General features: G+C 42.6%; 1 protein-coding gene across 2 annotated transcripts in view; it reads left to right on the forward strand.

Moving 5' to 3' along the window:
• Positions 1 to 15705, forward strand: part of AKAP13 (A-kinase anchoring protein 13) — a 242544-nt gene that overhangs the window by 164703 nt on the left and 62136 nt on the right. For both annotated transcript variants that reach the window (XM_081337518.1, XM_081337519.1), the window contains 2 exons: positions 9790 to 9926; positions 13197 to 13561. In XM_081337518.1, the coding sequence (XP_081193644.1) occupies positions 9790 to 9926; positions 13197 to 13561 (502 nt within the window). The remainder of the gene's footprint in view (positions 1 to 9789; positions 9927 to 13196; positions 13562 to 15705) is intronic.

Raw genomic sequence — 15705 nt, forward strand, 5'->3', positions numbered from 1 at the left:
TTCTTGTTTTAAAAGCTTCATAGTACCATGGCTATCAGTGACCGCTTCTTCACCCTTCTGCTCCTCCTGTATTTCCACCAATCTGTTGCTTATCTTCTGCCTACTGAGGCAGAATGGGCAGCCTTGGAGAGTAAGGCTTAAAGGAAAAAATAAATCACTTTTTTTGATGCCACCATCACTTTAGAAATGTCACTACATCAATGATCATAAGTCAAGGACTAGTTGTAGATAAAGGTAAAGGTTTCTCCTGTCTAATCATGTCAGACTCTAGGCGGTGGTGCTCATCTCCGTTTCTTAGCTGAGGGAGCCAGTGTTGACTGAAGATACTTCCGTGGTCACGTGGCCAGCATGACTATAGGCCAAAGGCACACAGAACACTGTTACGTTCCCAGCAAAGTGGCACCTATTGATCCACTCACATTTGCATGCTTTCGAACTGCTAGGTGGGCAGGAGCTGAGGCAAGTAACGGGTGCTCACCCCTTCTACAGAGCTCAGGTCTCGAACTGCCAACTTGATCGACAAGGCCAGCATCTTAACCGCTAGGCCACCACACACCCCTCACTTGTAGGGGACAAATCAGCCTTCTCCAGCATTGTAAGTTGGACTTCCACCTCGCCTTAATTTTCAAAGGCTGGCTGGGAATTTGGGAACTTGGTTCTCAGCACATCTGGACTTTCTTTCGGAGAAGGCTGAGCTGACTAAGAGCATTGGGCTTGTTTGAATTGTATTTTGAATTTGTAAGAATTGGCCCGTGTGTAATAAACTCTTCAGATGTTCGCCAGAGGTTCCCTTACGATTCAGCCAAGGCAAGAAGTCATCCTCTGTATGGCTTTTTGATTGGTTCGAATGTAGATTACTGGGAAAGAGAAGCAAGTTGCTTTGCGTAGTAATGCTCTATTCAGCTTTATGATTAAAAACAAAAACCCAAATGACTTCGGTGACTTTCAGACCTCGGAACCCCTTAAGAAGTTAAAAGCCCTGCAGTCTTGATATAATCAGTTGACTGGCTACCCCGAAAGCAATCGGACTGGACGTTGCGATGGATGACAGAGCAAGTGTGATGAAAGGATGTGATACGTCTGTAGCCTCTCAAGAGAGAAGAAGCCATTGATTCCAATTTTTTTTTAAAAAAGCCTCCTTGATCTGAAGCCTTTGGCAAACATTTTGTGCCTCAAAGAGCCTTGGTGGAGCAGTGGGCTAATGCCTCCTTAAGTAACACCAGCTGCCTGCAATTATTGCAGGTTCGCATCCCACCAGGCTCAAGGTTGACTCAGCCTTCCATTCTTCCGAGGTAGGTAAAATGAGGGCCCAGATTGTTGGGGGCAATTAAGCTGACTTTGTAATAATGCCGCTTGGGGGGGGGGCAAAAGCCCTAATAAGCAGGCATATACATAGAATGAAGGCTATTGCTAAGCACATTTGATTTGTGCTTAGATTGTAAGCCGCCCTGAGTCTTCGGAGAAGGGCGGGATATAAATGGGATTAAAATAAATAAAATAAATAAATCTGGCTTCTGAAGTTGAGAGTCAAACTACTGTGATGTCTCAAGGAGAGCAAATCACCATGGATGGGAGTGATGATGTTGGGGCATCGTCTCTAGGAACATAAGTGGTGACTCAGGATGTGGCAACCTGCCAAGCTCAAAATGGTGGGCGATCCATCTTGCTTTTTCAGTTATTTTTCCGAGTGTTGTAGCCCGGGGAATATTACGAATGTTGAAACAAAACTTCCTCCCTCATTTTCATTTTAAAGGTGGATTGAGATTATAATCCAAGATGTGTGTTGACTGCCAGAAAATTGATGAAGGGGATGATTCAAGAAATTTAAATCCCAAGACCATCCCAAAGGTGCTTTTTCCAAGGCAATGGACTTTCTTTGTTTTTTTTTCCTTTTAAAGACATTTTGCTTCTCCTCCAAGAAACTTCTTCAGTTCTCAGATGATTGTGTTCTTGGATGATTGATTCAGTTCTCAGCTTCTTGGATGAGAAGTGAAATGTTTTCAAAGGAAAAAAATAAAATAAAGACAAAGTCCAGTTGCCTTTTGGAAAAAAAAAAGCATCTTACAAAGGGCTGTTGCTTCCGAGCACAAGACATAGCTTGCCTGTCTTCTATTTTATATGCCCCCATGGTGGTGTTTCACCTTTGAACAGCTGATAGTCTCACTGAGAATATCAAGAAAGAAGTCAGTGCAGTGCCTTTCTTACCAAAATGCATGTGTTAATAGGCAGTCATTGCTGAGAGAGTTGACTTTCCATGTGTTGGGTCTTTAGTTCCTCAGATTTTTTTCAGGCAGATAACTCCAAATACTGGGATTTGCATCCCAGCACATCTGGAAGGCACCTATTTCAGAATAACGGGTCTATTTTCCATCCTTCCCAGCCAGAGAATTAAGTATGATGCTACTTTGGACAGCAAAGAGAATCGTGAGCATCATTTTGATAGGTTTGTGTATGTGTGAGATTGAGAGAGACTGGAAGAAAATGAATATTGATCTGTTTTGCTCGTCAGGAAGGTAGGAGAATAGCTTTGTAGCTCAAAACATCAGGATTTGACACAGATGGGCCTTAAAATGAGATGATGATGATGATCTACGATAGAGTGTTAGTGGTGACTTCCTCATATTAGAAAAGGCAGAAATCAGATAAGAAAGAATTAAATTGGCAAGATAATCTAGCCAGAGTGTGACAACCTGTTTAGTTGTACTAAACTTTGTGTGGCTTCCCAAAGCCAAGGATCATGGTTTGTTTTTAAGAAGAGATTGGACAACCATTTGTCTGCAATGGTACAGGGTCTCCTGCTTGAGCAGGGGTTGGACTAGACCAGGGGTAGGCAACCTTGGCTCTTATATGACTCGTGGACTTCAACTTCCAGAATTCCTGAGCCAGCCGGCTCAGGAATTCTGGGAGATTTTTTTTTTGAATTTATATACCGCCCTTCTCCCGAAGGACTCAGGACGGTGAACAGGGCAAGCATAAAAAATACAGAGTTACAAAAGTTAAAAAGGATTAAATATATGCCCACTAAAAACAATAAATACAAATATTAAAATAACAATAAAAAAACCCGCCCATCCCCCATCAGGCCAGGCCGGCTTGTTCAAATAAGAATGTCTTTAGATCGCGACGGAAGGAGCGAAGTTCGGGATTTTATGACTTGTGGAGATGAACTCCACAAGTCATAAAAGAGCCAAGGTTGCCTACCCCTGGTCTAGACCTTCAAGGTTCCTTTTAAGTCTGTTATTCTATATACAAACTCATTATCAGACTATAATCTTTAGTTTTCAGTAAGGGAGATATTAAAAACACTGGTACTGTGATCTTAATGTCTATCAATGTACATTAAATTAAGTACAAGGGGTTTCAGGGACTCCATTTACTTATTTCTCCTCCACTATCTACTCTAGGAGAGTATAATTCCTAAATGATGCTCAAAATTTAGGTATTGCTTTTTTCATTAAAAAGAAAAAAAACTTAGCCCGCTTTGTAACCTAATACGTTGTCAGCTGACTTCTTATAAGGGAGATTTTAAAAACATATGCAATTTGTTTCATATTTGCTATAGTAAGTTCCTCGTGAAGATTTGCCCCAAAAGGTGGATTTATAATGATACTGATAATGAAAGCTGGCAGGGTGACTCTAAGCCATGATATAAGGTTTAGGTGACAAGCTTGGTTGGTCAGTTTCTGTTGCAAACAATGCATCAACGTTCAGTTGATGTGGGGGGAAAAAGCAGATTCTGCATTTGTGTGAAAAATCCTGGCTGTTCTACCGTTCTGTCATTTTATCTCTTTCTCTCTCTCCTTTAAACATAATATAAGCATAATATAATTAAATATAAATTTGATAATACATTTATTGGCTGTGTAGTATATTTTTTTATTTAAGGTTTTTCAAAGAATATAAAAACTTAACAAACTAGCAAAGAGTAAAAGCAGTAAAAAAAGAAGAAAGAAAAAAGGCAAAAATGCTTTTGATTTCCATTGCACCATATATAAGCGCAGGTACAAAGTCTATCAATCAAAACAGAACTGGAAGGGACCTCGGCGGTTTTCTAGTCCAACCCCCTGTTCAAGCAGGAGACTTTAGACCACAGGTCTGCAACCTGCAGCCCCGGAGCCGCATGCGGCTCTTTCAGCCATCTCCTGCGGCTCCTGGTCTTCTGCCATGTGGAGTCCAAAAAAAAAAGTGGGACTAAAAAAGTTCAACCAATCAATTCAAATATGCAGGGTAGGCGCATATCTCACCTTGGCTCCACTCTTCAGTCAAACCCTGTTCTGCGCATGTGCGCATGTACGCGCATGCGCACACATTTTTTGCGGCTCCCAGTTTTTCCTTTTGTGAGGGAACCAGTTCCGAGTGGCTCTTTCACTGTTTCAGGTTGCCGGCCCCTGCTCTAGACCATTCCAGACAAGTGACTGTCCAGTCTTTTCTTAAAAACCTCCAGTGATGGAGCGCCCACAATTTCTGGAGGCAACTTCTGTTCCACTGGTTAATTGTCCTCACTGTACGGAAGTTCCTCCTTAGTCCCAGGTTGCTTCTCTCCTTGATTAGTTTCCATCCGTTGTTTCTTGTCTTGCCTTCTGATGCTTTGGTAAATAAGTTGACCCCCTCCTCTTTGTGGCAACCCCTCAAATACTGAAATACTATTATCATGTGTCCCCTAGTCTTTTTTCTCAAGATTGGCCATACCCAATTCCTGCAACCGTTCTTCATATGTTTTTGTTTCCAGGCCCTTAATCATCTTAGTTGCTCTTCTTTGCAATTTTTCCAAAGCCTCTACATCAGGGATGTCAAACTGAATTTCATTGAGGGCCGCATCAGCATTGCGGTTGCCCTCAGGGGACCGGTTGGGCGTGGCCTACTGGGTGGGCGTGGCCTACTGGGTGTGCGTGGCTAGAGTGCGTATGGCCTACTGGGTGGGCGTGGCCAGCTCTACATCGTTCGCATCAAGGGTGCCTATGGGGGCCTGGGCAGGAGTGGGACAGATCTGAGGGTCTCTGGCAGAAGGAGGGTCTCTGGGCCAGGGCCAAGGCAGTGGGGACCGTTCCCTCACTGTTTCCAAGATGGCTTCACGGGCCACATGAAACCACTTCGCAGGCCGGATCTGGCCCCCGGGCCTTGTGTTTGACATGTCTGCTCTACATCTTTTTTTGTAATGTGGTGACCCAAACTAGATAATTATCTAATATCTGTTATCTGTTAGTTTATAATTATAAGAAAAGAGCTGTTCTTTTCTGTTATCCAGCTTTTTTCCCCCCTCATCATCAAAACCACAAATCATTCAGCGCGCTTTCTTTCAGTTTCGTGCAAAAAGTCTGTAAAGGGTTTGGAGCCATAAATGTAAATATTATTTTTTTTCTGTGATCACCGAAGTTATTTTAGCCATCTTTGCAAGTTCCATCATTTAATCATCAAAACCACAAATCGTAAGTGCATTTTTTTTTCTTTTCAGTCTCGTGCAAAAAGTCCATCAGCGGTTTCCAGTCAGCCATAAATGCAGATACTTCTTTTTTCCGTTCTTCAAAGAAATTAATTTGGCCATCTTTGCATGTTCCATCATCTTCAACAGCCAGTCCTCCGTTGTACGTAGGATCAAATGTTTCCATATTTCAGCGTAGAGTAGAATACTGTCATTTTACTTCTTAATTCTGCTTAATGTTAAAGCAAGGGAGATGTTTTCTACTGCTGCATGTCCAATTTCCACCCTGACCCCATAATTGTACCTTAAAAAGCTCCATGGTTTCCTTTCTTCAGCTTTGGAAGGAGTGGTTATAGAGAGGTCAGTCCATAAATCAGATTTTTCAGGAAGCTAATGGCATCTCTGCTGGGAACTTGTCATTTTTCCAGCTTTGTTGTAGGGCCATTTGTGCCTTGGGAGATTTATCAGGCCATCAGGAAAGGTGAAAATAATCTTGGATTGCACAATGTGAGCACACGAAGAACACAACGCATGTAAACAGAAAAATAAATCATGCTTCCCTAGAAAGAAGAAGGAATGTTTCCAAGAGCTCAGAAAAACCCTCAGCTGTTACAAGATTGCTAGACACCTAATATTCTTCTTGTCGATTGCATTTCACTTTTTTCCTATCTCCTTGAGTCTTTTTATGTCTCACTTTTCCTTCATTTGATATCGTAACTGATTCTCCAGGCCAGGAACGCTTCCCCTCAAACTGGGTCTATTTCCTAGGCTTCCAGTTCTTCAAGTATGAAAGGATGACTTGACCTACTATTGCTTGGACCTTCTTACATGCTAAGCCAAGGGTAGGCAACCTCGGCTCTCTTATGACTCGTGGACTTCAACTCCCAGAATTCCTGAGCCAGCATGGCTAAGCATGGAAACCTCTCCCTTTCCCCTCAGCATGGCTGGCTCAGGAATTCTGGGAGTTGAAGTCCACAAGTCATAAAAGAGCCTAGGCCGCTTTATGACTTGTGGACTTCAACTCCCAGAATTCCTGAGTCAGAGCTGACTCAGGAATTCTGGGAGCTGAAGTCCATGAGTCATAAAAGAGCCAAGGTTGCCTACCCCTCTGCTAGGCTAAGAGGAAGCCAGGTCAGTTCTAGGATTTTCCTGATCCTAGTTTGCTACATAAAGGTAAAGTTTTCCCTGTCCAATTGAGTCCTATTCCAGGGTGCTCATCTTGGTTTCTTGGCCGAGGGAGCTAGGATTGTCTAAAGACATTTTCCGTGATCATGTGACTATGTGCCAGAGGCGCACGGAACGCTGTTACCTTCCCACTGAAGTGGTACCTATTAATCTACTTGCATTTGCATGCTTTTGAACTCCTAGGTAGTGGAAGCTCACCCCGTTGCGTGGCGCTTGGGTCTTGAACCCCGGCTGTCAACTGACAAGCTCAGCGCCTTTAACCATCGAGTCATCGTGCCCTCCAGAGTTTGCTGACTAGACTGAAATTAAAAAGAAATCACAGCTCCCCTTATTAACCTGGATGTAGGATTTGTTCAATGTTGAAAGGCAAGTTTCTTATCCTGATATGACAAGGAAAGAAAAAGAAGAAGGGAAAGGAAGAAATACACCAGCAATTTGCTCTACCTTGTCCTCTTAGCAAAACACCCACTCCCACACCCACAAACGTTCTGTCTGAGCCAGGCCAAGATCAGCTGCAGCTAATTGTGTGTGCGGCTGTGTGTAGAGGGGGCTGTTTTGGGGGAATTTAAATTAGCAGTGTGATGTCTACCAATTTTAAGGTAATTAGAGAAGAGAGGAAAAACATGGAAGATGCTTTGCCAAATTTGCTGTGCCTTTGCAATTCAGAAATTGATTATTTTTTTCTGGAGTGAGTGTTGCCCAGTGGCGAATCTGGAACTTCCTTTGTGATTTTTCCATTTCAGTGTTTTGTTAGTATTCTCCCCCCCCCCCCTCGGTACAGAGCTGGCTTTCCCTTCAGACTGGAATGCGGTGGGATATGCTCTGTTAAATTGCCAGCTGGATCAGTGAGGTTTCTGGCTTTTCTTTCTCTCCCCCCCCCCCCGCTCTCTTTTTAAAATTCTCTCACCTTCTTCAACTTATGGAAAAGAAATATAGACCGATGAGGATGGAGAAGGTATGAGGAAAGAAGATACACCTGTTAAAATAGAGAAATTATCCTTTGCATGCTTCTTTCTTTCTTTCTTTCTTTCTTTCTTTCTTTCTTTCTTTCTTTCTTTCTTTCTTTCTTTCTTTCTTTCTTTCTTTCTTTCTTTCTTTCTTTCTTTCTTTCTTTCTTTCTTTCTTTCTTTCTTTCTTTCTTTCTTTCTTTCTTTCTTTCTTTCTTTCTTTCTTTCTTTCTTTCTTTCTTTCTTTCTTTCTTTCTTTCTTTCTTTCTTTCTTTCTTTCTTTCTTTCTTTCTTTCTTTCTTTCTTTCTTTCTTTCTTTCTTTCCCAGAGGTGTGGACTTCAACTCCCACCATTCTGGCTAAGGAATTCTAGGAGTTGAAGTCAAAATTCTTGAAGCTACCAAGGTTGAGAAACCCTGCAAGACAATTGATTCTTGCAAGTTTCATAATAGGCTGCCTGAAATCTTTGAGGCCAAAGTCTTGATGAAAAAAAGAATTAGTCTTCTTGATTTGATTAAAAAAAAATTCTGCTTGTCCTGATTTTAGAAATGGGTAGTAAGCGTGCAAAACTTTAGGCATCTGAGAGAACTCTTCTTAACTAACAGATTTTATTAGAAGGCATATATGCTTTCATGAGTTGCAGCTTAGCACTTCGTCACATGCATAGGATGGCTCTTGTTTTCTGTGAACAGTTTCTAGGAGTTCCACAAAAGATTAAGATTTTTTTAAAAAAAACAACAACAACATTGTTTTTTGAACTTTGCATGCCATGTGTTCTAGCACCCACAGAGGTAGGAATTTTTACCTGCTACAATTCAGCTACTGTTTTTGCTCTTCTTAAAAAATGTGTAAAACCTGGGTTGTGAAGGCTAGAGATTAAGCATATGGTGAAGGATCCACATTTCTTGCGTTGTTTTTTTTACACAGGGGATTCCTTGAGACCTGAAAATTATTTCAAAAGTTCTCCCCCCCAAAAAAAAAGATTGAGAGAAGATGGACAGATGTAGGATTTAAATTGGGAATGAAAGGAAGGGGGGGAAGGGGAGGGAGGTTGATCCTGCAGGTGCAAATTATTTGAGGCTTCTCTACTATAATACCTGCAGTAGGTAAGAATCTTTTCATAGCCAGGTTTAATCTTTCTCTTAAGCAACATACTCAGGCTAAAAAGGGGAAGAACAGTGGAGAAAATTTACTAGTAGTTCAGTCACTATCTTTCAGCTCAGTCTTCCTTTGAAGGTTGATATTCAGAGGTCAAAACTGGAACCGGAGTTCTTATTTGCACACCTTTCTCTTATGGAAGAAATACTGGATTAAAATAATTCTGTGTTTATCAGTAAATAAACATGGCTAACAGAACAGACTTACCTTATTGGCTGGAATGTCTTAGAGGTGGAAATAATGTAGCTGCCCAAAGTCCGCTGGCTGAGATGGGCAGCTATAGAAACTGAATATGTAAAATAAAATGCAGTTGCTTAATAATATCTGGCACGTTTTCTTTTTACTCTACAGAGTAATAATGAAGAGAGAGAGAGAGAGAGAGAGAGAGAGAGAGAGAGAGAGAGAGAGAGAGAGAGAGAGAGAGAGAGAGAGAGAGCTGCAGAATAAGAAAGAGATTATGGAAAGTTTTGCACACTTTATCCGGGTCACCCAAAGAATTAATCTCTCTCCCCTTTTGGAGTTTAAATGTCTTGGATGTAGACATTTATACTGCATTTCCATTGTGCTTTTTGGCAAATTATTTGACATATGCTGCAGGATCGATGGAAATATTACTGACTGGATATAGTAATATGAGAATTGCTGCGAAAGCTAGAAAATGCTATGGAAATATTAAGGAGTCATAAGAATTAAAAATGTCTCTGGCAAAGCTCCGTGGGTCTGGAGTGTCCAGGTAACTATCTATTCGTCAGAATAGATAGTTGCCTAGTTTGCCTCTTTGATGACCTCCACGCAGGTTTTCCTCTCTGTTGGTAGGCTTCACTGTTTCATCACTTGTGCCTTGTCCTCTAAATTGGACTCCTATCTTCAGGTGAGGACATTAAAAATGCTGCTCTGGAGTCCAGTTACCAGTCCACTTGGCGTCATTGGGTCATGTCCCTGAGATTCGCCAAACATCTTGAGAAGCCCTCAAGTTCACCGTAGACCACATTGTAGTTCGTATCTCCACAGTACCTGGTTGGATTTGCAATCTCTGATTCTACGATACATATGTCTGTGTTTTAAATTTGTCTTCTTCCAGAAAGCGAGAATTTTCTAGAAGACAGATTAAGTGGAGACGGGTCTTCCTCACAAGGCATCCTTAAGAGAGGCTCCGGAAGTGACTCTGAACTATTTCCTCTTTCCAGTGATGGTCTGGATGAGGTGGACTTTAGAAAGGTAAGATGAAAATTGGCCCAATAGATCTAACAAAGCTCCAACCCACAAACTTGGAGAGAGAAAGAAAAGCTCCACCCTTACAGGGCCTTTAATGCAAGTTCCATTGGTCATCCCAGAAACCTCCTCCTGAATTTTTTCTTTTCTCACCGGCCTATGTTGTGACATGGGCCCATCTCAATGACTCATGCAGTCTGAAGTCATTTCCTGAGAGTCTGCTTCAGACTCTCCTGATAAATCTGCCACTTTCCTTGCTGCCTCTTCTGAGAATATTACAACTGTTGAGCATTCTGTTTAAACCACGACTTCTGGATGTGTCGATAATGCTGGTTGCATCATCCCGAGTCAGCAGCATCCTTTAAAAGTCAAGAGAATCCCGGCAAGGTAAGGGCCGCCCTTGCTTTTCTGATCATAGCTAGAAGGAAAGCTATCCTGGGTGCAAGTCCTGGGGTGGGAAAAGCTGTTTTCCAATTCCCTTAGCCTTGTGTACAAATCTAGGGAGTGCCTAAGTAAAAGGGTGAGGCACTGAGAGGAACGGGAATTTTTGCCTATAAACTTTAGGCTTCGTTTTTTTTTTGAATATTGTTCTTGCCATTATTATGCAATTCTGAACCCCCATCCCCAAATAAAAGAAGGAAGTTCTACTAGTAAGCTTTGATGCAGGCATGATCTTGTGTTCAGAGGAACACTTTTATGTAACATCTGGGTAACTTAGCCCTGAGAAAAGAAAAGGTTGAGAAGTTGATTATTTTGAGCTCAACGATTGAAGCCAGATGGAAGAACGTTTGCAAAGCAATTTTTCTTGCATTGTCTCCTTGATTAACATGCTGGGATGCAGAGATGTTCTGCCATGGCGCTGGGCTAAAGATTGACTGACCAAGACAAGAGTCACCATGACAGATGCATCAAGTGTCTGTTCCCGTCGGAGCAGGGCTAATGCAGACAGAACTAAAACTTCCTCCTTTTTGCAAGTGACCTCATCCCAAGAGTAAGGAAGCCAGAATGTGACAGGGCTTGCCGCACAGCTGGTGGACACATGGGAATTTCAAGATTTTCGCCATTGTACAAAAAGCAAGCCTCCCCTCATCCCCACATTCCCATAGATGGGACAAAGTGAAGGATGCTGGGAGGCTCTTTTAACTGGAAGCTGTTAAGAGTTGCAAGAAAAATGCCTGTCCCTTGATCTGGGAGACATTTGGGGGGGAAAAAGTGTCTGTTTAATTGTATGCAAAGAAAAAGAAAAATGTCAAACTTTAGACAGTGACATTTGGAAAATACTAAATTTGTATGCCCAGTGAACACTGCTTCTTTTGTTTTTTTGAAATGAAGGTGTCATTGCTTTGCTGGGGATTCCTGCTTTAATCTAGTCCCAAAGGTGCCTTTTCTGGAGGCGACTGGACTTTCTTGTTTTTTCCTTGAAGACGTTTCACTTCTCATCCAAGAAGCTTCTTCAGCTCTGACTGGATGGTGGGGAGTGGAAGGGTTTATATTCCTTGCAGACAGCTGGTCATTTGCCTTCTTTTAGAGAGTCACCGAAGCCACTTGGAGGTTTATCTGTGTCTTCAGGGTCACAGGTAAATCCTTCCATTCCCCACCATCCAATCAGAGCAGAAGAAGCTTCTTGGATGAGAAGAGAAATGTCTTCAAAGAAAAAACAAGGAAGTCCACTTGCCTCCTGAAAAAGCAGCTTTGGGATGGCTGAGAATCTCCATAGATACTTTGCTTAGATCTAGATTTAAATAAACTGGTTCCAGTAGAAGTGAGAAGGTAGATCCCATTGGGTTTTTTTCCAGCCAAATCATCTTCTGTTGCCATCGTAGAGTAAGCCTCAGTTTTTATAGTACATCAAGAAGCAAGGAGGTTTACACGGAGGTCTCAGGTAGCCTCCCTTTGGCATACTGGACCACCATTGGCCTTGACCGTGGCCAAACTGTAGCTCAAGGTCCTCTCTCGGACAGGATAAGGAAATAGTGATCCTCTACACATTGCTGCACTTCGGATCCCAACATCCTCCCCATTCGCTTTACAGGCTCAGTCCGCTGGGAACTGTAGTTCAGCACCCACACAATTAAATCCCACCACCCAGCACACACTTTAGTGTGTTCCATGTACTGGATGTTTGTCTTGCTTCTTCATTGGGATGTCGTGGAAAGCTCCAAGATTGGAAAAATATACCACAGTGTTAATGTTGGGCTTGTGATCCATCAACCACCTTGTGATGTGATGAGATATCAGTCTTGTGCTGCATCTCACACACACACACACACACACACACACACACACACACACACACACACACACACCCCTATCGCTTTTGGATTCAAATACACTTTAGGGGATTTCTGTGCAGAGTTAAAGATTTGGAAGGAGGATGTGCAGACATCACTTCTTCTTTACTTAAACTTTTAAGTCATTGGCGGGGAACTTGTAAATCCCCTTTTAATAATTGTCTCTGATGAGATCACCCATCTTTCCTTATTGATCTGAGTTCAGTTTCCTGGTGGTGTAAGCTTTACTGAACCACAGAGTAGTTCAGACCTGGAGCTTGTAGAATCCAAGATGGCAAGGGACAGTATTCTTATTTATGGAAAGCGGAAGCAAAACATCCACCAACTCTTTATATGAGAAATAAGTTCACTGTGGAAAGTTGGCTGCCATGTCTGTTATTTCCTTAGGGAATTGTCCCATATCTTCTGGAATGAGGTGCTCAGCTTGGGCTTCTATATTAAACTAGCACATAAATGACCTTGGGTTGTGTACTGTTTGTGTACAGCTACTTTGCAGACAGCTGTACAAAATCCACCCTTGGTTCAGCAAGGTAGGAGGAATTGAATCACAGTTTATGGACTAGTGACTAGTGACCCTAATTTCAAAATCAGCTTTAAGATGAAATGCTTGCATTAAATTCAGAATAAAAGCCGTTATTTTAAATACACTTATCAACAAATAATTAGCATGATCATACCCTATGTCAGGGGTAGGCAACCTTGGCTCTTTTATGACTTGTGGACTTCAATACCCAGAATTCCTGAACCAGCCATGTTGACTCAGGAATTCTGGGAGTTGAAGTCCACAAGTCATAAAAGAGCCAAGGTTGCCTACCCCTGCCCTATGTATTTAATAAATTTCCTCTTTGTCCCATTAATGGTTACAATGGGGTGATTACTTGGGAAGAAACCTACTTTATATCTGGAATAAATTGATAGTAATTCTTATTACTATTACTACTGCTGCTATCATTACCATTATTCCTGTATTATTGCAATCTCAAAGCAGCCTGAAGAGGAGCAATCAGCAGGCAGGAGTTCAACCTCTTCAGTGGACGATACCATCTCGCTGGAAAGGAACTCTTCCTTTGGCAGTAACTTTTCTGTTCCTCGGACCCCTGGCGTCCTTGGGTCCAAGGAGAGGTACAGCCCAGATGGCAGCTGCTTCAACATGGGGGCGAATGGAGAAGGTCAAGATGGCATGGCAGTGGTCTCTGGAGAACTGGACGAATTGCTGGATAGCGTCATGGAGGTGTCCCCACCTTCTTCTGGCCTGCGGAACAATTTGAGGCCATTGTCTCCTTTCCGCCGGCATAGCTGGGGCCCAGGGAAGAACAGCAACAACGGCGAAGCTGAGGTCAACCAGAGGAGGTAAGCCAAATGGTTTCTTGGAAGGGGCTGATCATGCACAGCTAAGGAAATCTGGGGCTTACAAGATGCTGGAAGGAAAGAGGTATGAAGAAGACGTCAAGTTCAGCCACAAAATCAAAACATGAGATCCAAGTGGGAAATCCTGGAGGTTAAGCACAGCCAATCTGGTATGTTCTGGTTGCTTGGCTTTCACCTTCATAAACATGAGCTCCATTTCCATTTGCCCAATCCAGTAGCCAAGGGAAGTGGGAGTTTTGAGTAAACATGGCCTAAGCCAGGGGTAGGCAACCTTGGCTCTTTTATGACTCGTGGAATTCTGGGAGTTGAAGTCCACGAGTCATAAAAGAGCCAAGGTTGCCTACCCCTGGCCTAAGCTGTTGGTTTTTCACCTAAGCTGGAAGCTCCTGTTTGATTAAGGTAGAAAACAAAGGCCAAGACACGAAGCAGGACCATCCAATCATTCTAGTTCAGGGGTGTCAAACTGCTGGCCTGTGGGCCGGTTGCATCATGCAGAGACCATGCCCACCCCAGTTCTGGCCATGCGAAAAAAGTCTCAATAGGTCGCGACATGTCACGTGATGTGGTGAGTTTGACACCCGTGATCTAGATCTTTGGGCTACTCTGAAGATTGGGAAGTCAGGATCTTGGAGAAAACTGAAGGATTAGGACCGGTCTTTTGTTTTGCCAGTAAGCTAGCATTGAAAAAAGTTGCAATTTTTTAAAGAACAATCAAGTTAAAAGAGGGCGTTCCATCCCTTTTTCCCCATTTATGTCTGAAGGCCAAACAGCAGAATACGTCTGCTTCAAATAAGTATTGTTATTGTTATTTTCTTCTTTGCTATTACAAGAAGAGGGCATGTGCTTTTTCTACACTTCAAAAGCAATCTGGGAGCCTTTTTTGTTTGTACTTTACTGTTCACACCAACATGAGAAGTAGAAACATTTTATTCTAAAAGCCTATGAGCCGTCTAAAAGCGCCAATTAAATGATTGGAAGGAATCTTATATATGCATGTATTTATTTATTAAATTTATATGCCACCCACCTCACTATCCAAAGCAACTCAAATAACTCAAGGTGATGAATATACTCATAGTACTCCTTCATCTTCCTCCCCCCCCTACAACCCTGTGAGGAAAGTTGGGTTGAAGCATAGAGTTATTGGCCCAAAGTCACCCAGTCGGCTTTCAGGCCTAAGGCGGGACTAGAACTCACACTCTCCCAGTTTCTCGCCTGGTTGCTTTAAATACTAGGCAGAATTGCCTTTTTCTCTTTCTTTATGGGAAAAGCAGTGTTACTACAGCCTAGAAGGAGTTTTGGATTTACCTACATGTTGCATACCCTGTGACAAGAGTTTAAATAATTGCCATGACTCGGGTTATTGTACACAGTGACTCACCTCACCCACAGTATGTGTGGGGGAGTGGGGAAGACCGGCAAGCTAGAGGTGAAAAATCATACTTGCAGACGATCTGGCTTTCAAGAAAGTTCAGTCAAGTTCTTATCTCCATGACTTGCGATGAAGAAAGAGGAGCATCTCCCGCAACATTGTTATGATTTTGGCACAACAGCCTTGGCACTTTTTATTGCTACCAATAGGGTGAAATTTTGAAGATTACCTTGGATTATTGGCTTCGGCTGCAAGTGGACAGTTTTGTTTGTTTTTAAAATATTCCTCACAATGGAATAGCTGGGGGATACCTTCCCTCCGTGCTGCAAAATAGCATCCTGGCAAAACGTTCCTTCAGACTTTGGGAAGATCCACGTTCCTCACTCCCTATGCTAGTCCACCATAAGTTGATTTTTATTTTACTTGCTGGAATCACCTAAGAGTTCAGGTCAGGGGCCTTCAAACTTGGCGCTTTTATGACTTGTGGACTTCAACTCCCAGAATTCCTCAGCCAGGCACATCTGGCTGAGGAATTCTGGGAGTTGGTCCAAAACTCATAAAAGGGCCAGGTTTGAAGGCCCCTGCCCTGGTTCAGGTGATGCCAATAACATCTGCAAAACTGATACTCCTGTTTTGTCTCAGGAAGCCAGCAGGCTGTTGTGATTAGACTCAGAGTCAAATCTAGCTTCAACCATGGAAGCTCATTGAGTGACTTTGGGCATCCAGTTTAACCTGACAGGATGGTTGGGGTGAA

Source organism: Vipera berus (assembly GCF_964194415.1).
Source record: "Vipera berus genome assembly, chromosome: 12".
Taxonomy (NCBI): Eukaryota; Metazoa; Chordata; class Lepidosauria; order Squamata; family Viperidae; genus Vipera; species Vipera berus.